This window comes from Triturus cristatus, chromosome 2_1 (assembly GCF_964204655.1).
Source record: "Triturus cristatus chromosome 2_1, aTriCri1.1, whole genome shotgun sequence".
Lineage (NCBI taxonomy): Eukaryota > Metazoa > Chordata > Amphibia > Caudata > Salamandridae > Triturus > Triturus cristatus.
Window position 1 is genome coordinate 895,836,829 of NC_140581.1, and position 21,398 is coordinate 895,858,226.

At 44.7% G+C, this 21,398-nt stretch overlaps 1 protein-coding gene across 1 annotated transcript in view; it reads left to right on the forward strand.

Annotated features, from left to right (window-relative positions):
* Positions 1–21,398, forward strand: part of PCSK5 (proprotein convertase subtilisin/kexin type 5) — a 1,432,234-nt gene that overhangs the window by 1,164,357 nt on the left and 246,479 nt on the right. The window contains exon 22 of the mRNA XM_085633086.1: positions 18,756–18,892. Within this exon, the coding sequence (XP_085489212.1) occupies positions 18,756–18,892 (137 nt within the window). The remainder of the gene's footprint in view (positions 1–18,755; positions 18,893–21,398) is intronic.

The following is a 21,398-nucleotide window of genomic DNA, read 5'->3' on the forward strand; positions in this document are numbered from 1 at the left end:
CACCTTCCTTTTCAGATTTCCTTTAAAATTTGTTTTGCCACCCTCAGGATCATTGTTGCAAATAATTAGCCTAACTGGCTGGCTAAGGAGTTGAAGGCTTCAGATAGCTCAAGCTGCCTGCAGCTGAGGTATTTCATGCCCTGAGATTAAGTTTCTCCAAGTGAAATAAATGTACAAATCATTTTTATTTTCATTCACACATCTCGGCAGTTCTCTTCCGGAGACTGTTTCCAATCTCCCACTATTTGATAGAGCTTTGAAAAAACATGATTGCTTTATTTTGCCATGTGACACTTGGATAGAACGTAATGCTTCTTATATTGTATTTTTTGGCTTTTTACTTTCTGGTCTAGCGTTAACCAAGACGTTCTGGTTTTACTATAACTATATGTATAATACACTTACTTATAGGAGCTTTCAGACAGCCCTTTCCATCCATTGATCTGTTTGTGTGTTTTTTCTTCAACCCACTACAGCATATAGCATGTGACAATGGGTCAGTCAACTTCAGCCATTGGCTGTGTGTTATATTGTGTGTTGTATTCTATTTCTACATAATCCTTAAATGTTTTCAATTTTTCTTAAATTTGTGTTGTTTTTAATAATGTATTGTATGGTTCAACATCTTTATTTAGGGGTTCAGAGTGTAATGTCACTAAGTGTTAAAATAAAGAAATTGTATCTGCTCATTCTAGCCTTAAATTTAGTGACTGTCGGTGTCTTTTTCTTGATGCATTTGGCAAACATGTAACATACATTTTGTAGAAAATTTGTTTATTCGGTTTAAGCAAATCTATGAACAAAATACAAAACATATCCATAAATACTAGCCATCAAAATTTCTGAGTGCCAGTATCTGATGGCGCGGGCCAGGAAGGCAAAGCCGAACCCCTATGGGCCTGCGGGGAACGCCTTACTGCAGCGGGAGCACCCAACGTAAACAAGGAAGCCCACGAAAAAGGACACACCCATATTGAGCACGTCCTTTGAAACCGCCAATCGGATAGGAAAGGCGGAGTGGGCGAAAGAGGTCAAAAGGGCTGCACGGGCCCTCCTTTGACCCACAAGAAGCTCACCTTTGTATCGTTACCCACCAACCCACACCAAACATAAGCAGTCGTATGTAGATTGGTAGCTGTTCTCCAAACTACTGCTACATCTACTACATCCTTTTCGGAGTATGGGTTGGGCTACTTGCAAGATATTATTAAAGTTAGCCCAACACTTTTATGGATCAGGATCTGGGGAGAGACTGAAACCAAACTTTCATGGATGGTAATCAAAGACTGTCTTACATTAGATAATATGGTAGCAATCCCTTTGTATGCTTACGTGAAGCAAGTGTTTAGTGACTAGGGAGTTCCTGAACTTTGTAGTAATCCTGAAAGTGTAAACGCCAAGTCTATAGAAATTGTTAAAAGTTAATTAGCCACTTTGATCCGGTATGTAAATTAAAAACCCAGAATTTGCAATTTAGATTTTATTTGATACTTCTTTGTCTTAATACTCTCCATTATTTGTTCGCATTGCCCAATCAGGGAACCTGTTTTGAAGTCTCTCCAAATGTTCTTGTGACAATGTTTTTGACCAAAACATGTGTCACTTTATGCTCTTTTGCACTTTGTATAACCCATACAAAAGCGGTTCTCAGACCCGGTCTTATAAACTTCAAACATTAGAAAATATAAAGTCGGCTAAATATTTTTACCACAGTTGGGGGTCTATACAACTTTGACTCCAAGTACTTATTTATATTAGAGGCAGTTCAAAAGTCAGGAAAATATATGGAGTGGCAGCTGCTTTGAAAATGCTGAACCTAAAACAATTTTAATTGTAATTTATGGATCAACATACACTGATTGCCTATTTAATGCCAGTTTTTGCTATAAGAATTGTGATTGTTTTTAATATTGTATTTATTTAATTGATATGTACTTTTATGGTTACTATAGCCAAATAAAGAATATTGACTGACAAGGTAATCAGTGGACTAATTAATTCCTCTACCAATAGTGCATCTGACCATAGTCTATCAGCACGTGTTGTTTGGTTTCCTTTCCTTTCCGCTCTCACTCAGTCTGCATGCTTACTATCTCTGGTTCCGGTAAATGAATCACCTCACTAGTTCTGTTTACACATTAACTGATACTCAAATTGACAACACCTTTTAAAATTTAAATTAAAAAGTGCATTTTATGTTATTTTGTGAGAATTCACAAGATGAGCTACACTATAACAAGTTCGCGAGTTGTGTCATATGGAATAAACTCTAAGTGTCTCCAGCTGGAATTTATGTCCATTCATCTTTCTTTATTCCCAACCATACACAAACAATATCCACAAAAGTTTCACTTATTGTAAAGTACTGTGTTGAGACTTGAGACAGAAGGCAGTAGTCTTCTTCATTAGGTTTACCATGTGCTTCCTGTTACAAGATAGTTATATGGAACAGTAGTTAGGGAGCTTCACCTTTAAAGGAGATGCTCCAAGCACCCTTCCTGACATGGGTAGTCATGCACAGTGGGGCAGCCATTGCTGCCTGGTAGTCTACATGCTGAAGGCTTCTAATGCCTACAAGAACCATAGGATAGTTTCTCCCTCTGGCTCAATGACATGATAATGGAGCAGGGAATCATATTCCTTCCAGTGTTGGAAGACTCAACAGCCACTGTGTCAGAGAGCTATTAAGTGGTCAAACAATATGAATGAGCTACACCTCTCCTGCATTGCTGGCCTTACCAAAGTACCAAAGTCGCCATGAGGTTCCAGTCACAATCCATGTTGGAAGGGACCTTGCCCATGAACGGACTGGGAACATAGAGCAACCTTGGCAAGTTTGTCGGACCAGCCCCCACCCCTTGGGAGAGGGGGTGCAAGCCTGAAGCACTGCTGCTTATTAAAATGGGCCCCCAGCACTGCTGCTTTTGTTACTGGAGGCCGATATTGCAGCATCACTGCACAACCGGCCCCCAGAAACGGAACCGACTCCCAGCTCCCCAAAACCGACCTCAGCGGTCCAAAACAGGCCCCCACGCTTCCAACCTCCCAGGCAAATGCCAGATGCCCGCTACGGATAGTCCAGCCCTGATCTTGCCTCCTACCAAGGTAGCACCCTGTGTGTGAGTTTTGCAAATTATGGATCTGGTTTAGAATTAGTCCAAATCAGTGTTTCACCGTTGTCAAAATAAAGGAGTTTGAGTAATACACCCTTACTGTTTTCCCTTCTCATGATATTTCCCCTGGGCAGACACTGCCTGAGTAGAGCTTAATGCGCATTGTCATAGCTGGATTCCTCAGGGGCAGCACATTCACACAAGAAAGTGCTTAATTTTGAACAAATATTTGCCCAGGCTCAGCACCAAAACTCTTGTATTCATTCTTCCTTGTTTGAGTTTATCTACTAAATGCCTATCCAAGGAGAAACAGATTATTCCACCCATTGAAAGCTGGATTGCGAGCCAGCTACACCACCAAAACAGCTGTTTGACACCTCTGGCTGAACTAAGCTGCTCTGCTGACAAAGATCTTGCAGCTGCCCCAATTTAGCTTAATTTGTCGACAACTTTTGACACCATGATCACCAGATTCACGAATGGAAGATCTCTTTGTCAAAGACATAGCCTCACAATGGTCTTTGTAGACTTTCTGAGCAACACGACTTTCTGAGCTGCTACTCCAACTTTCAAATCCACTGTTCAACATCATACTTGCGGCATCTTCCAAGGCTCTCTGTGTTATCTCCTCTGCTTATTAATATATATGATACCTCTAGCACACATCATTTAATCATTTGACTTCTTCCTTTTAATGTATGAAAATTACACTCAACTTGTCCTAACAATTTCATGCAGGCATGAGGTATATGTTGCTGAGGTTTCACAAGTGTCTTACAATGGTTGAAATAGTTACAACTCAGCAAAGACTAGAATCTTACTTCTCAGACCAATTTCATTTTGGGACCTTGCTTTTTGGATTTAGTCTCTTGATGCAAAGCTCAAACCCTCACATTTTATAAAGAATCTAGGTGTAAAATTGGATCCCTAATTCAATTTTTCTAATCTAATTATGCAGTATTTTCATCTTGTCTCTTGAATTATTCAACTTGAAACTCATTCTACCTCCTTTTTTGGTCACAAAGTACAAATCCTGATAGCCTCGGCTACTCCAAAACATTCCAAATTTAGACTTCCATCTCAGTGATATGCAAAAACGTCAGCTAGTCCAAAGCACGCTGGTCCATTTCCAGGCTTGAACTGCGTCTAAAGCCGAGTTACAGTATGTCACAAGTACCGTACTTTCTACTCTGGGTTCCTGTAAAGGATAGGATCCTCTTTATATCTGTCTTTGTCTAATTGACACATATCCCAACGCAGTCTTAGATCGACTAAGGCACTGCTCCTTGAAATTCCCAAGTTGAAGCATGCAACAACTGGCAGCAGGGCAATCTCTGTTCCTACTGCCATTAAATGGAATCCTCTGCCGGTTTCTCTTTTGCTGAATCTGCTAAAATCTAGATAATATTTGAAAATCTGGCTTTTCCCCACATAGTCTAAGCACAATTAAACTGCCCTCTGATTTGGTTTTGCTGTATTAATGTTAGTATCACCAGGATGCTTACAGAGTGTATGTTGCGCTTTATAAAAACCCAGTAAGAAAGATTTGTAGTGGACAGACAGCTTCTTATGATGCATGAAAATACTACTCCTACTGCATCAGCATTACTACTTCTGAGAGACAAGCACACATTTTCATTAAACGAATAGCACTGCTAAAAGCAGTGGCATCAGAAGCACACAAGACTCTCTAAGGCTGTGCCAAACCGCGAAGCAGGGTGAGCACTTGGCTCACCTCCTGTTGGTTCACTTGAACCAGGGTTGGCCAGGCTTATTGTATTCTGCCTGCATCCTAAAAAGATGTCTTGTGTTTCTTGGTGGTCTGGGTTGTGATACGGAATGATAGTGTGTAAGGATAATAACCTAATAAGTTGTCAGAATATCACAATAGAAGCTGCAACATTATAATCAATTGATATATAATAATCAGTTTACCTTGAATTTAGGACTGTTGCTGTGATCATCTAGCTTTGCCTGAACCATAAAGAATCACATAAAAATCTAGAGGTGTAGTACCGTAACACGCCTTGCCTTTGAGGGGGGGTGTGCTAGTTCAAAGCAAGAACCCATATTGTGGCACACAGATTATGATTTTAGACTACGGTTATCATGGAGATCCATACACTGCTGGTAACCATTCCTATGCCACTCTTAAATAAATGAAACACCGAGGCTCTCTGTGAAAGGAATGCTCCTACTATCTGGATGAATGGCTTCAAAAATCCTCTGTGGCTCACATGATGTCTTTACAGCTGATGAAGGAACACTGATTCGAAAAGACACCGAAGAAATAGGAAACAAGAAGCAAGCTAAAGGCATGTGATACAAAATGGCCACCCTGTTAAGTATTGTGGGTACTGTACTCCATAAGGACTTTGGATACTGTGGACTTTTATCATCTTAAACCATTTCAGAACTAGAAGTAATCTCACGTAATACCTAATTATTCTCATGGGAGGGAAAGAAAGTTTTATAGTGAACTCTTACCCACATATTTCTAAGTGGCAAGCTTCGTCACCGAGTCCTCGCCTGATATGATAATCGATACTGGGCGGGCTCAACCCCACTTATGGGAGGAGAACATTGTTCTTGTTTTGACAACACAATATAGGGACCAGGAAAAGGAAATTTAAAAATGGCTGGGGGAATACTATGAGTGATTTAATTTATAAATGTGGCACCTTTGGCATGATAAACACTAAAGTAGAACGTGTACTGATAGCGTAGTGCCTTTCATGTCCCTAGGTCGACATGTTTCAGCTGGTCTTCATCATCAAAAAGGTAATTAGATGTTTGTTGGAAATTGGGTTACTGGTTGTGGGGGTTGAAACCCTACTCCAGCAGCAACCATAATTTCTGTCAAGGTGAAGTCTCAAGCAATCCCCCTAAAAAGCTGTGTTGAACCCTTTGGTTGCTTGGCACAAAGCAGTCAGGGCTATCTAGAGGCAGTGTGTAAAGTATTTATGTAAGTACTTCAAACAGTAATAAAGGTAAAACAGAAGAAAATCCCACACCAATGTAGAAAAATAGAGTAAAATGTAATAAATTATTGGAGACCAAAGCAACGAAAATCCAGTTAGTAGAGCTGGCAATATGCATTTTAAAATATTTAAGTGAATATAGTGCCTAGAAGCACAAACCGGCAACTGTGGATATCTGGTCACGCTGGAACGGGACAAAATCAAAAGTTCAGGCCAAATGCGATGGAGCACCTGGTTTGCGGAACGTTGCAAGATCCCACATTGAGGATGTATTGTGCAGCGGCAGTTCAGAGGAGCTGCAGGACTGTGATGCAGAGCCCTGCATTGTCATTGAGGATGCTGTCGATGGAGGTGCTTTCAATGTAAAGTCCAGCAATGAGAATGAGTAGGGCAGCAGTGGTTCCAAATACGCTGCAGGCTGTGATTTGAAGTCCTGTTTTGTCATGGCTGATACCGTCAATGAAGGGCTTGCGTTGCGGAGGCTTCCATCGAGGATGCATTGCACAGCAGCGGTTCAGAGGAATTTGGGGGCTATGATGTGAGGTCCTGCATCTGGAATACGTTGTGCTACTGCAGTTCTGAAGCTGCTACTAGGAGATGCGTCGCACTGCATTGATTCTGCTTCCAGGACCACAGCTGGCCTGGCAAAGCACATTCTGGCCCGCCTTCCAAGGGGCCAGGACTGGGGTGGCACCACATGGAAGGCAAGGCTGACATCAAATAGAGTCCAGGGGCTGGGTTCAAGGTGGTTGGAGCCTTTTATGTCCGTGAGGCTCTGATTAGTAGGCCAGGCAACTAGCCCCTGGTGGCCCTGGAATCAAGATGTAGGTCCAGTCCTTCTTACCCAGACAGCAAGGCAATAGAATTGCATCCCTTCTGGCAGAGCAGCATACCAGTTCTTCTGAATCTTCTGCAGGTCCAGAGGTGTACTGAAGATTTGGGTCTGAGGTTGAGTTGTTTCCCGTATTTGTCTCTTATTTATACATGGTGCCCACTTTAAAGTAGGAGAAGGTTCTGGAAGTTTCCACCCCCAGAGGTGTTTGGAATTTCCTGCCTTCCTGCCCTAGCCCTAACTTGTCGGGGTCACAAAATACTAGTATCAAAAGAAAACCCCTTGTGAGCAAACTGGGCACAGCCTTTGTAATGTGCAAGTGTGGTAAGTGACAGCTCCTCCCCTTCTTCAAGTCAGAGATGGCCCATCCTGCCAACACCTATTCCCCCTTTGTCTCACTGTCTGGGAGTAATACACAAAGATCAACTGCCAGTTACAGCTAGTCATGTGACCCAGGATACAGGTTGTAGGCACCAAATGATTAGGGCAAAAAAATGCCAACTTTCTCAAAGTAGCATTTTGACAATTGTGACTTAAAATCCAACTTTGCCATTAAAGAGGATTTTAAATTATATTTCTTTAGACACCAAACTCGACATTCCTACTTGCTCCCAACTGAAAGGCATCCCTTATTAAATATAGGAAGTTAACCCAATGTTATCCTACGGTAGAGTTACGCCTTGAAGTAGTGAAAAACAAATTTAAGAGTTTCACTACCAGGACATGTAAAAGCTAAAAGTACACGTCCAACTTTTTAACCATGCTGCACCCTGCCCTATGGGCTATTTAGGTCCTACCCAAGTGGTGACTTGTATAGATATTTAAAAATGAAGGTTTTGGCCTGGAAAAAAGTTTATTTTGCTATGTCAAAATGGCAGAGTAAAAACTGCACACATTGGCTGCAGTAGCAGGCCTGGGACATGTTCAAAAGACTATTGAAGTGGGTGGCACACTAGTAGCATTTAATTTTCCAACAGTGGGTACATGTAGTACCACTTTCCTAGGAACCTACAAGTAGATTTAAATGTGCCAATTGGGTGTAAGCCAACTTCACCATGTTTAAAGGAAAGAGGATGCAAACTTTAGCAGTGGTTAGCAGTGGTAGAGTCCTACGGCAGGCCAACAGGAATGAGATACGCAAAAATGAAGGAATAAGGCAAAAAGTTAGGGGAAGACCACCCTAAGGCTGACAGGTCTAATGATGTTTCATATGTAGCTCTGTTTTAAAGGCACCTTGCTGTCAGTATGTGTTACAAATGGGATTTTTGGTCGGCTAGGGCATGTGCCAAAGACAGGCAGAAACCACCACTCTAGTCAGGATAAGGGAGTTTGACTCCTAAAATAACCCCTGCTTACCCCCTTGGTAGCTTGGCACAAGCAGTCAGGCTTATCTTAAAGGCAGTGTGTAAAGTATTTGCACATAACCAACAGTAATACAGTGTAAGCACTACAAAAGGACACCACACCAGTTTAGAAAAATATCCAACATTTTTATATATTTAAGACAAGATCAAAAACGATAAAAATCCACAATACAGTACTTAAAAATCTTCAATTATCAAAATATGCTTGAAAAATAGTTCCTTGATGTTGATAGCTCTGTCTGGGGGTATCACGGTGTTGTAAGGAAACAAATACAAACAGTTCTGGCTGACCGCGGCGTCGCGGGCCAGCCACGGTGTCGGAAAGACCCGCAAATAGTACCTTTTATTTCAAATTCTGTTTATTGAATTTTGAGATCGATATAGGAATGCAGCACATCCGCAACAACTTATCAAAGTAAGCCAAGAGTTACAGAGAGCATATGTAGGTGACAGCTTAGTCACAAGTTCTATGGCATAAAAAGACATACTGATAGTTACATTTGCATCTAGTTGCAGTCAGTATCCTACACTCCCATCTCAATCCACACTCTAGAGAGAGGAACATAGAAAGGAAACTTAATATACCTAAAAAAACAACAAAACCTTAATGTCATGGGGCAAATGATAATGAGGTGATCATGAGGGTTGGGCGCCGGGCTCATGATAAAGCATCGCCCCAACTGCAGGCAATCAGCTGTATTGTGATAACATTAGATATGGAATAGGTTAAGGGCCCTTAGCCTCGGGGCGCATGCCGTCATTGGGAGGCCTTCCGTCAAGTAACTCACCAGTGGGGACCATATGTATTCGAATCCCTTTCTAGGGTCATCCAGTATGTCTGCCATGCGCTCCCGAGCCAGTGCCTCCACAGCCTCGCATGCCATTGGGTTAACGATGGTGCCTCTTTCTTTTTCCATGCGGCAGCCACTGCCATTTTAGCTGCCTCAAGGCAAAGCCACATGACAGACTTATCACTCTGAGTTTGTCGTTTCAGGATTGGATCTCTTGCCCCCAGCAAGGTGTGTTCCAGAGTCTGGGGAAGTGGGCACCCCAACATGAGTCTGATTTGGGATAGGATCTCTTTCCAAAAAGGCTGGATGAAGGGGCAGTCCCTCAAGATATGACGGAAGTCGCCCAGTAGCCCACATCCCCTCCAGCACCTATCCGAAGTGTTGGGGAAGATTTTGTGTAGTTTCTGGGGATATAAGTACCAATCAAACATAATTTTGTAGTGCGCCTCCCTTAGATACATTGAACGGTTGAATTTCGCTATGTCGTTATTTAAGCGCTCCCACTACTTGTCCGCTAGAGGAGTGTACAAAAGGTCATCCCAAAAGCGTTTATACCGTGGGATCGACCTAGGGCTTAGAGCTTGTATGAGAGCATACAGAAAGGAGATACATCCCTTGGAGGTGGCTCCCGATTGGGCAAATTTCTCTATGGGGAACAAATCCCTGGTGGCGGCCAGCCACACCAGGGGTTGTTGCACCCAATGTTTAAGCTGCAAATAGTGGAACAAATTGTCTCATGCATTCTGGAAATGTGATAATCTCATTGTTGTGAAACAGGTGGGAAATCGTGAGACAGCCCACCTCCTGCCATGCCTCGAAGGGTCCTGCATGGAGCGCAGGGGGGAAAGCAGCATTAAAATGTATGGGCGTGTAGAGAGATGGAAAGGTGGTCAGCTGTAACCTCTTAGTGAGAGTGTCCCAGACCAGCAGTGTGGTGGATGTGGGTGTACTGATGTAGGTGTTGGGTGGTCTATCCTGCTTGGGTTTCCACAATAAATCCCAAATGGTCCAGCTGGTGATCTGTCTATCTATGTGCAGCCAGTGACCATTCTGTGACTACCCGTAGCTGTGCCGCTCTGTAATAGCCTAGAAAATCCGGCAGGGCCAGACCCCCCTCCCAACCAGATACATTTAGTGATCATTTGTCACAGCTCTCTGAAGAGACCTTTTTCAACTGGAATGGGTAGCCCCTGAAAAAGGTAAAGCAAGCGTGGGAGCACATTCATCTTGATAGCATTAATTCGACCTAGCCAGAAGATGTATGCAGCACTCCACCTACCCAAGTAAATTTTTAATTTGTGAAGAAGGGGAGGGAAGTAGGGCCTGGAGAGATCTGAGATACAGGGAGTGAGCCTAACACCCAGATATGTGATCTCCTTAGTTGTGCAGCTCAAGGGTGACATGCTCTGCACTTGTCGCCACTCCTCCTTAGAAAGGGTCAGATTAAGTAAGCAGAATTTGGCCAAGTTAATCTTAAATTCCGCCGCCCTTTCAAATAGGGCCAGTTCTTCCTGAATAGCCGGTAGGGAAGTCACTGGCTCCATGACCGGAATAAGGACGTCATCGGCAAAAAGCGATATCTAATGATCGTCGGAGCCAAACCTCACCTCCAGTACATCTGTGTTAATTCTAATTTTAAGCGCTAGGGGTTCAATGCTGAAGGCAAAAAGGAGGGGGGACAACGGGCACCCCTGCCTCGTCCCATGTGCTAAGCCAAAGGAGGGGGAAGCAACGCCATTGACCAGGACCCGGGATCTGGACGAGTGATAATTGGCACAAATCATCCCTATAGAAGTCTCATTGAATCCAAAGTGACGAAGCATTAGAAACAAAAAGGACCACTCCATGCGGTCAAATGCTTTCTCCGCGTCCAGCGAGAGAAGAGCCGCCAGGATGTCTTTCTTCTGAGCCTTCTCTATTATATGGATGATGTGCCGCAAATTATCATGGGTTTGTCGCCCTTTAATAAAGCCTGATTGGTCGGGGTCAATAAGGCCGGGGAGCACAGATTCGAGGCGAGACGCCAAGATTTTGGAGTAAATCTTGGCATCTGGATTCAGAAGAGCGATCGGGTGGTAAAAGGAACAGGTTGTAGGATCCTTCCCCAGTTTCGAAATTACTGCCACAATCACCTCTCCCATAAAGGGGGTGACCTGTTGTGTAGACGCGATGACATTGAATAAAGTAGTTAAAAATGGTGCAAGTTCTGGTGCAAAGGTATGGTAAAAATGTGCCGTAAACCCATCCAGCCCCGGCGCCTTCTGTAGTTTTAGAGCCTCAATCACCTTTTGTACTTCCTCGAGGGAGATGGTTTGAGCTAAACCCTCATTAATGGAAGCCGGGACCTGTGGGAGGTCTAGAGAGTCCAGATGCCCCTCTTGGTCTTGCGCTCGTGGAAGTTCTGAGGTGTAGAGAGTACAGTAGAATTTTTCAACAGCTTGCACCTTCCCCTCCTCTGTCCAAACAGTACTTTTTAGAAGTGCAGGGCGTCGGCGACCTCTCGTTGAGCTTCCGAAAGCACAGCGTCCGCAGGCGTCTGTTCCGGTGGTCGTTGCAGAAGTCGTGGGGGTCCTTGAAGTCACACACGTGGCAGGTCGACCTCCCTTCTGTTGAAGTCCGGAGCGCTGGCGTCTGCAGGGGTCGGGTGCTGTGGCGCGAAGTGCAGTGGCGCGAAGTGCAGTGGCGCAGTGTGCGGTGCCCTCAGGTTGCATCATTGTGGCTGAAGCGCTGTCGTCGGCTGATGAGCTGGAGTCGATGGTGCCGGCGTCGGTAGGCCAAGGCTGCGGTGCGGGATGAGGGCGGTGTGTCATGTAACTTTACAAACGGTGCCCTTGAAGCACGGTGCAAGCAGCAGCGTAGATTTTTGCGTGGAGCGTTGTCGGGGATACCAAGGCGTCGTTGTGAAGCGAGGCGGTGCGGAGTGCGGTGCCCACAGGTCGCGGTGCGAGCAGCGGCTCAGTGGTAGCATCAGCAGGCGTCGTCGGTGAGACCAGGTCCGCGGTGCGGCGTTGCGGCGGTGCCCTCTGTGGTGCCTTCAGGACACGGAGTCAGCAGCGGCGTTGTAGACAGCATCGGGTTGCTTCTTTTTCTGTTGCAGCACAAAACACACAGTCCGCAGTGCTGAGGGCAGAAGAGCTTGAAGTCTTTGCTGTTCCTGAGACTTCTTGAACAGGGGGAAAGCTCTACCTCAAGCCCTTGGAAAAACTAACAAAAGAAGATTGCAGAAAGTTTAGTCCAGTCCTTTCACTGCCCAAGACAGAAGCAGCCACCGCAGGCCAACACAGCAAAACACACCGCAAACTGGTAGTTCCTCCTCATAGCTTCTCCAGCTCTTCTTCTTGGCAGTCTTCTTGGTCCAAAAGAGTTCTGAAGTTCAGGGGTCTGGGCCCCAGTATTTATATCTCAAAATCCTTTGATCTCTGAGGCAGAGAGTGTCTGTGCCCAGCCAGAACCAACTCTGCCTTCTCTGGTGTGACTTCCTGGCAGGAGGTGGAGATGGCATGGTCAGAGGCAGACCAGGCCCTTTGAGGTGCAAGGAAATCTCCTCCCCTCTCCCCAATTGCAGCCAAGGTCTACTCAGCACTTTCATGACCCACCTAGACTTTCTGGAGCCACTCCTTCTCCCCAGCCTTCTGTCATCCAAAACCCAGACAGGCAATCCACATTCCAGCAGAGGCCAGTTATGTTTATAAGATGTTATAAACAAACTCCCCATTCTGTCCTATGGGGAACAGGTAGCCTTGCAATAGCGGAAAACAAAATTGGCCGTAATTCACTATCCGGACATGCCACCCACACCAGGGTATATCCAACCTTTCACATACACTGCACCCGGCCCACAGGCGTACCTTGGGCAACCTTGGGCTGTAATGTAAGAAAAGGGAAGGTGAGGGACTAGCAAGTGTGTGCACTGGCCAAGTCAACATGGCCGTTACAAACTGCACGCAGACTCCGCAATGGCGGTCTGAGTTAACTTTTCATGGCTACTCACGTGGGTGGCACAATCAGTGCTGCGGCCCGCTAGTAGCATTTGATTCACAGGCCCTGGCACACTCAGTGCACTTTACTAGGGACTAACAGTTAATCAAATATCCAATCATGGAAACACGAATCCATAACACATTTTACCACAGGAGCACTTGCACTATACCACTGATTAGCAGTGAGAAAAGGGCGCAGAAACACTAAGCCAGCACAACCGGGAGGTCAGAAAGCAAAAAACTCAGGGGAAACACGCCAAAAGATGCCAAGTCTAACACAGTGCAATCATATAAACAAAATACACATTTCAAATACTTAGGTGACATACTGATACTGGATTATGGTTACCAGTTGACTACTGGAAACATGAGCTTCCCAGAATCCTATTTCTGTAAAAAAAAAAAAAAAAAAAACAGGACATGATTTTCAGCATATTATGAATAATGCATTATGGCACTGCCCCACACCTAAGTATGACACATGAATCACTACGCTCTTAAACACACGTGCTGTAAAAAGAATTATCATACACTGATCACTCTGTGTACGGTTTACACAAACAAAGTGTAGTTGTAGAACCTAAGAACACACATGCTTTATTACGCAATCTGTTATAAGTAGCTGGTTACTGATGGACTATTTGAGGGAACCATAAGGACACCCAGTTTGTGCCCGTGTTCTCAAAACAGTCATGCTTTGCTATGTACAAGGAAATTCAGTTTTTGCCCCAATACACCTCTCTAGCGGTGGCAGAAATCCAACTAAACACCTGGAATACATTTGCCATAAAAAGGGGTGAGGATGGCCCACCATGCACCAGGCCATGCTCCCAACCCAAAAAGGGCATAACAGCCTTTCTGTCCTCTCTTGGGGGCACAAAGTCCACTAGACACCGGGGAAAAAGGAAAACAAACACAAGGGGAGGGCTCATTCATAGGTTCATGTCCCCACCAAACAAAAGGCATTACAGTGCTTGGCCCCAATTCCCCCTCCCCGGGTCAAGGAAGGAGGGCAATTAGAAAGAAAGCATAGGGACATGCACCACCCTCCATGCACAGAGCTGTGTTACAACCCCCAAAAAGACATTAGAGTCTTTCTGTCACCCCAGGGGTATAAATCTCACTAGACATAAAGGAAAATAGCCAAATTAAAAAGGTGGGGTGGCCTCAATGCATATGGCCATTTCACAATCCCAAAAGGGGCATTACAGTCTTCCTCCCACCAGGGAGTATGTTGGGTGATTGACCTCAGTCTCTCCCTCAGGAAGGACTGAAAGCCCACCAGACACCAGGTAAACCTTGTAAGATCCACACATGTCACACCTTGCTGGACTCCCCTAGGTGTTGAGTTTTCAGAAATGTGTGGGTTAGGGCCCAAATTCAGCAGCAACCTACATTGCAAAAAAAGGTTGGTTTTGAGTGTAAAAATGTGATCTGACCATGTTGCATTTTGGGCCAAAGTATTGCGACAGGAGCTAGGCCCAGCCACACAAGTGAGGTACAATTTTTATCTGGAGATGTATGAGAATGCTGGGTGCTAGGATACTTGTGGATTCCTTTAGATTCCAGAACTTTCCCTGATAGAAATGTAAGGAAAATGTGTGTTTGAGTTTTACAAGGATTTCTTGGTAAAAAGACAAAAAACCTTGTGAGATCCATATAAGTCACACAACACTCTGGACTTCTCAGGGTATGTAATGTCAGAAATATGTGGGTATGGTAGGTTTCCCTGGGTGGTGACGGAGCTAGGGCCCAATTTCTGCAGTGAACTACAATGTTAAAAGAAGCATTAATTCTGCTGGATTGAAATGTGGTGTCTCTGGGTCATTTTGTGTCGCAAGCACTAGGCTCAGCAATAGAAGTGGGGTACCATTTTCATCTGAAAATGTGTGGGAACACCGAATAGTAGAACATTTGTTATTACTATTTGGATTTCTCTGCATTTGTGGCTTCTTAATGTGATTGGGGAGAGGATGTGGCCTAACAACTAAGGCGGTCAAGCTCAAATCACTTAATCTTCCCGTGTCTAACAAAAATGAATGTGTCCTTATGTAACGCAATTGCCACTCATGGAAAGCGCTTGGATACCCAATCTCTTTAGGTCAAGTTCGCGATGTGTAAAACTCAGAAAAAAAGAAAAACAAATTCTGTGTGCAAGAAAGAAGTAATTTTGCAAAATGCCCTCTGAGTCACATGATAGTATGAGTAACCACACATTCAGAGGTTTACATATAACCATTGTTCCTAAAATCAGTAACATGTGTACATTTCAGAAACATATAGGTTTTGCTCAGAGCCATTTTATCCTTGTATTTTACTATATGAAGTGCTATATAGTCGATGCACAATTAATAATCATTGTAAAGTGCCGCTCAGTTGTTGGCTCTGGATGTCATGTGTCTTTGGAGAATCTACCAGCTCTATATATACCTTGCCCAGATCGCTCTATCAGAAATAATATTATGTTGCTTTTGTAAATTGGCCATCATGACAAGAAATTACAAGACTGTTTTTTTCCTACTCATTTTCCTTACTTTTTTATTTCGACGGTTTGCTTCTTTGGGAAAAACTTGAGGAATATACACAAGTGACCCCTTGATAAATTCAGAATTGTGTCTACTTTTCATAGCTTTCCAGGACCATCTACTGACTTTACATCTGTTTCCACAACTAACTACAAGAAGGCTGAAAGCACTAAAATTAGGGAAAAGGGACTACCTCTAAGGAAAATGTAAAACACTGTGGTATAAAAATGTTTTTGTTTCTGGTAGCTGAAAGATGGTGTTTCTAGCACAGCAAACCTTTTATTGATGCCATTTAAAAAAAATTACTTTCTTTGCACAACACTATTTTGTGTCTAACCCCTCCCCTGCTCCAGTACATCAGATACCTTTACTACTGTTGATGTCTTATGCAGAATGAGGGGGATTACTTGTGCTCTGCTCCTCCTTTGCTATACAAAATGGGCAAACAATGCCCCTTTACTGAAGCTATGAAAACAAATGCTACTTTTTCTTCTTTTTTGTAAAATGCAGCTCTGCAAGGTCATCTCCCCTTGTAGCTGCTGTTTCAACGCATGCACCAGAGAAGTCGATAGTTTTCCATCTGCATCCTATTATTCTGAATGGTGTAAAAACACATGGAGTTTTTAAACTGAAAACATGGTGATCGAACCCTCACTTGTTACCATTACAATCCAAAAACGATTCTACTTTTCTAAGTCCTTTTTCTATACACACTCTCTAATACACACTGTCTCTGATTTTAAATGCAGTGAGGTTTATTTGAATTCAGGCTTGTCTTGTATGTAACATGCATTATTATCAAAAGAAAGCCCTGCCAGGCCTAACAGAAATTTCCACTGTTGGCGAAGGAGCAAAGGAACACCATCAGACCCCTTTTAGCACTTCTAACAAGAAAAGTTTCACTCATTACACTAAAGAATTTCTGTGCCATGATGTAACAGCCACACTTTTCAAAGTAGTACAGAAGCTTTCCTGAGTACTATTAATCTAAACAGTCAGTCAAAATACGTTTATTTCAGGCTGTAACCCACAAAATACAATAAACACATATTTAAAAAGCAGCAGTGCTCATTATCAAAGTACTATTTTAAAACACCTCGCTGTACCACCACATCTGCAAATGAGAGAATAGCACACAGAAAAGATTTGCAGAATAAGATCAAAAATGTCATTGCAATCAAGATTTCCTTATCGCCCAAACAGCCAATGAATATCAGGAGATTAAAGACACCACATTGCGAGAGGTTTCGATTGTGCATATTTCGACTAGCCTCATTGTCCCACCACTCCCTGTTTGCCAGTTGGCCAAGCCACGTCTTCCATCAATCAGGGGTTGAGTTTCAGTCAGCTGTTCTTCAACCAGGTGGCGACGGCTTTCATCCCTTCTTAGAAGTTGTGCCTGGTGCTGTTGGGTTCATTGGTGAGGGAGAGGATCAGCTGGGTGTCGTCAGCGTAGGAGATGATGTTGAGCCCGTGGTTCCTGACAATGGTTGAGAGGGAGGCCATGTAGACGTTGAAGCAGGTGGGGCTGAGGGAGGAGCCCTGGGGCACTCCACAGTTGGTCTCTGTCTGTTCCGAGAGGTAGGGAGGGAGTCTGACCCACTGATTTCTGCAGGTGAGGAAGGAACGGATCCAGTCAAGGGCCTTGCCATGGATGCCGGTGTCGTGGAGTCTGGTGGCCAAGGTGCAGTGAGAGGCGGTGTCGAATGCAGCCGAGAGGTCCAGGCGGATGAGGGCTGCCGTTTCGCCCTGGTCAAGGAGAGAGCAGATGTCATCGGTGGTGGCGAGTAGCTGTGGTTGCTTTGAAATCCAGATTGGGAGATGTCCAGGATGTTGTTAGCTTCGATGAAGTTTGTTAGCTGGGTGTTGACAGCCTTTTCGATGACCTTGGCTGCGAAGGGAAGCAGGGAGATGGGCCTGAAGTTCTTGAGGTCAGTCTCGTCCGCAGAGGGTTTCTTCAGGAGGTGGTTGACTTTGGCGTGTCTCCAGTCATCGGGGAAGGTGGGGGTCTCGAAGGAGCAGTTGATCGTCCAACATAGTTTGGGTGTGTTGTCCAAGGCAGCTCTTTGGAAGATGTGGTGTGGGCAGGGGTCTGAGGGTGCTCAGGAGTCGATATTTTTCATGGTCTTGAAGGTGTTTTTTGTTGTGAATCCTAACTTAAGACAAAATCCTAAAGTAAAACAAAATACTAATTTAAGACAAAATACTAATTTAAGACAAAATCCTAATTTAGGACAAAATCCTAATTTATGACAAAATACTAATTCAAGACAAAATACTAACTTTACTACTACTAAATGGCTTCTGTGAGTACCAAAAGTAGTAAGTTTAGGATTTTGCCGCAGATTAGTTCTGTGAATCGGCCCCAGAAGGATTAGTTTTGTGTTATCAACATACAACTGTGATGAACTAATATACACAGACTCTCCACCACACACAGACATAAACAAGAAACAACTATTATTAACTTGTAAGCAGTTTACATTGCATGAAAAATGCCAGATATCCAAAGAGTAATAGCAACAGTGGTAAATTCCAACCCAAAATCAATACGTTAAAACCAATGCCAAAGTGTCGCTTTACAATCCACAGGTCGCAGCAAGCAGCTCCTGTGAAAATCCACTAAAAAGTAAAAATAGAATCTTGTACAAATCTATGATCGGCAAAAAGGCTTTTGCAAACCAATGTATCTGCACTTGACATACACCCGTAATGCCAGTGTAAGATTCTGTACCTACATATATTAGCACAACCTTACAAAAGTGGAGCCAGTAGACCTCACTTCCAGTGGCACAGATAATTAATGAGGCCTGTTCATACTAACATCCTTCTAAACCCGGTATGCTATAATCACTGATTTATGTGCTATACCCAAGACAGGGATAGTAGTCCCGGCCACAAGAGAGGACTTCACAGAGTTAGGGGCAGGTTTAGGCCTTTGCATACACATGTAGATTAGCATGACAGTAGGGCAAAAACAAAAGTCAGGATACAAGGTGTCATGCCGCTGAGCACTCTTGGTAGGGGAACACGTCCTTACACATGCAAGGGTAAGTTCCCATCCCAGCTGCCATCCATTATAAAAACAAATGATTAAATACAAATCCAATGCATTTGTAACATCTGCTTTGCCTTAACGCTGATCTTCTCCATTTTGAATTTCATTTAGGATTTTCGACGCAGGCCGTTGTGTTTTGAAATGCCCAGCAGGGAAATTTGAATCCAAAAGGCAGTGCCATAACTGCCATCACACATGCAAGGAATGTAGCGGAAATGAGCCCTTCAGCTGCAGCGCTTGCGGCATAGGTAAGGGTGGTATTCCAACTAATGTCCTTGAATTAATTGAATAAAAATAAGTCTAAATTTGGAAATTCTCATTAACAAGTTTAAAAGATTGTATTCTGTCTTATTTCAAAATGGAAAAGCTTGCACAGGCCCATGAAGATAATTGGTATTGAAATATTATTTTTTTTTGCTTGTGGCAGCAGTTCAAGGATTGCAGGACTAGGGCCCTTTCTCAAGTGGGTGTTGCCATTACACTCCCAATTTCCTGCTCCATATATGGTGCATTGCTAAATTCTGCTTTGCGAATGGTCAGAGCCAGTGGCAGATGGTGATCTTTGATTGTAGTGGGGGGTAATAATAGCCCCGAATTCTAGCAAGTGAGAGAGTCTGACTTCTTCTAGAATGGTTTAGAGGGTTTATACCTCAAGAAAAGTTTTAAACAATGGGACCAACTACCGTATTTAAAGCACAATTGGCTAAAAATCAATTGGATTTGCAAGCCAATGAAGCTTGATGCTCTCTAGGAGTTGACCCCATTGTTTTTCAGATCGTCTAGTGAATGCCCCACAAATGTCAAAAAGTACCTCCATTACGGCAGGGTCAGTATTTTTTCCTGTTATGCCAAGAATTACGCACAATATGCCAGTGCCAAAATCTAGCCATTGAGGCCATCCATACACCATAGGTGACCCATATGGCAAAAAAGTCCTTTAGAATTTCAGGGACAGCATTTTGTTATGCTTTTCTGCCCCCTCCTCCTATCTCTTTTGCCATTGCTGTCCAACCTTATACCAATAATTACCTCCAATATGCCAGCTCCAAATTTTGCCATGGGTGACCCCGTTTGCCAAGACTCACCCCCAGTGGCTGACCTGCAAACATAACATACACACATATACACTGATTCTCGCTCCCTCACACTCACTCACTTGCACTCACACTCACTCTCACTCTGTCTCACAATCTTGCTGGCACTCAGTCTCACACATTCTCAATCAATCAAATAATTTGTAAAGCGCACTACATACCCGCAAGGGTTTCAAGGTGCTGAGGGTGGGGAGAGGGGGGGTGCTGTTGCTAATGGTCGAACAACCAGGTCTTGAGTTGTCTCCTGGTGGTTAGAAGGTCTTCGATTTGTCGTAGGATGAGGGGAGGGTGTTCCAGGTCTTGGCGACGCGATGGGAGAAGGATTTGCCTCTGGCTTTGGTTCTATGGATGCGTGGGACGGTAGCCAGGGAGAGGTCTGCAGAGCGGAGATTCCTGTTGGGTACGTAGAAGGAGAGTCGACTGTTGAGATAGGCTGGGCCGGTATTGTGGAGTGCCTTGTGTGCGTGGATCAGGAGCTTGAAGGAGATTCTTTTGTCGACAGGGAGCCAGTGCAGGTTCCTCAAGTGGGGGGTGATGTGGTCGCGGCGCGGGACGTCGAGGATCAGGCGTGCAGAGGCATTCTGGATTCTTTGCAGTCTGTTGATGAGCTTGGTCGGGGCTGCGGCGTAGAGGGCGTTTCCGTAGTCGAGTCTGATGCTGACTAGGGCCTGGGTGACTGTTTTCCTTGTGTCTATCGGGATCCATCTGTAGATCTTGCGGAGCATGCGGAGGGTGTTGAAGCAGGTGGAGGAGACAGCGTTGAATTGTTTGGCGAGTTTCGAGTCGAGGATGACTCCCAGGTTGCGTGCGTGGTTCATGGGTGTGGGGGGTGTCCCCAGCGATGCGGGCCACCAGGAGTCGTCCCATACTGAAGGGTTGGGCCCGAGGATGAGGATCTCCGTCTTGTCTGTGTTCAGCTTAAGGCTGCTATCCTCCATCCAGTCGGTGACGGCCTTCATTCCCTGGTGGAGGTTGGATTTGGCGGTGAGGGGGTCCTTGGTGAGGCAGAGGATCAGTTGCGTGTCGTCGGCGTAGGAGATTATGTTGAGGTCGTGATGTCGGGCGATGCATGCGAGAGGCGCCATGTAGACGTTGAACAGCGTCGGGTTGAGGGAGGATCCCTGCGGGATGCCGCAGATGATCTCAGAGGCTTCAGATTGGAACGAGGGGAGGCAGACTCTCTGGGTTCTGCTAGAGAGGAAGGAGGAGGTCCAGTCCAGGGCCTTGTTTCGGATCCCTGCGTCGTGGAGTTGTGTGCGTAGTGCGCGGTGGCAGACGGTGTCGAAGGCGGCGGAGAGGTCCAGAAGAATGAGGGCCGCCGTCTCGCCATTGTCCAGTAGGATCCTGATGTCGTCTGTGGCGGCGATGAGGGCGGTCTCGGTGCTGTGGTTGCTGCGGAATCCTGACTGGGAGGGGTCCAGGATGCTGTTGTCTTCGAGGTAGTGGGTGAGCTGGATGTTGACTATCTTCTCGATGACCTTAGCTGGGAACGGAAGCAGGGAGATGGGCCGGAAGGTTTTGAGTTCGCTCGGGTCCGCCTTGGGTTTCTTCAGTAGGGTGTTGATCTCGGCGTGTTTCCAGCTTTCAGGGAAGGTCGCGGTCTCGAAGGAGAGGTTGATGATGTTGCGCAGGTGGGGTGCGATGGAGCTGCCGGCTTTGT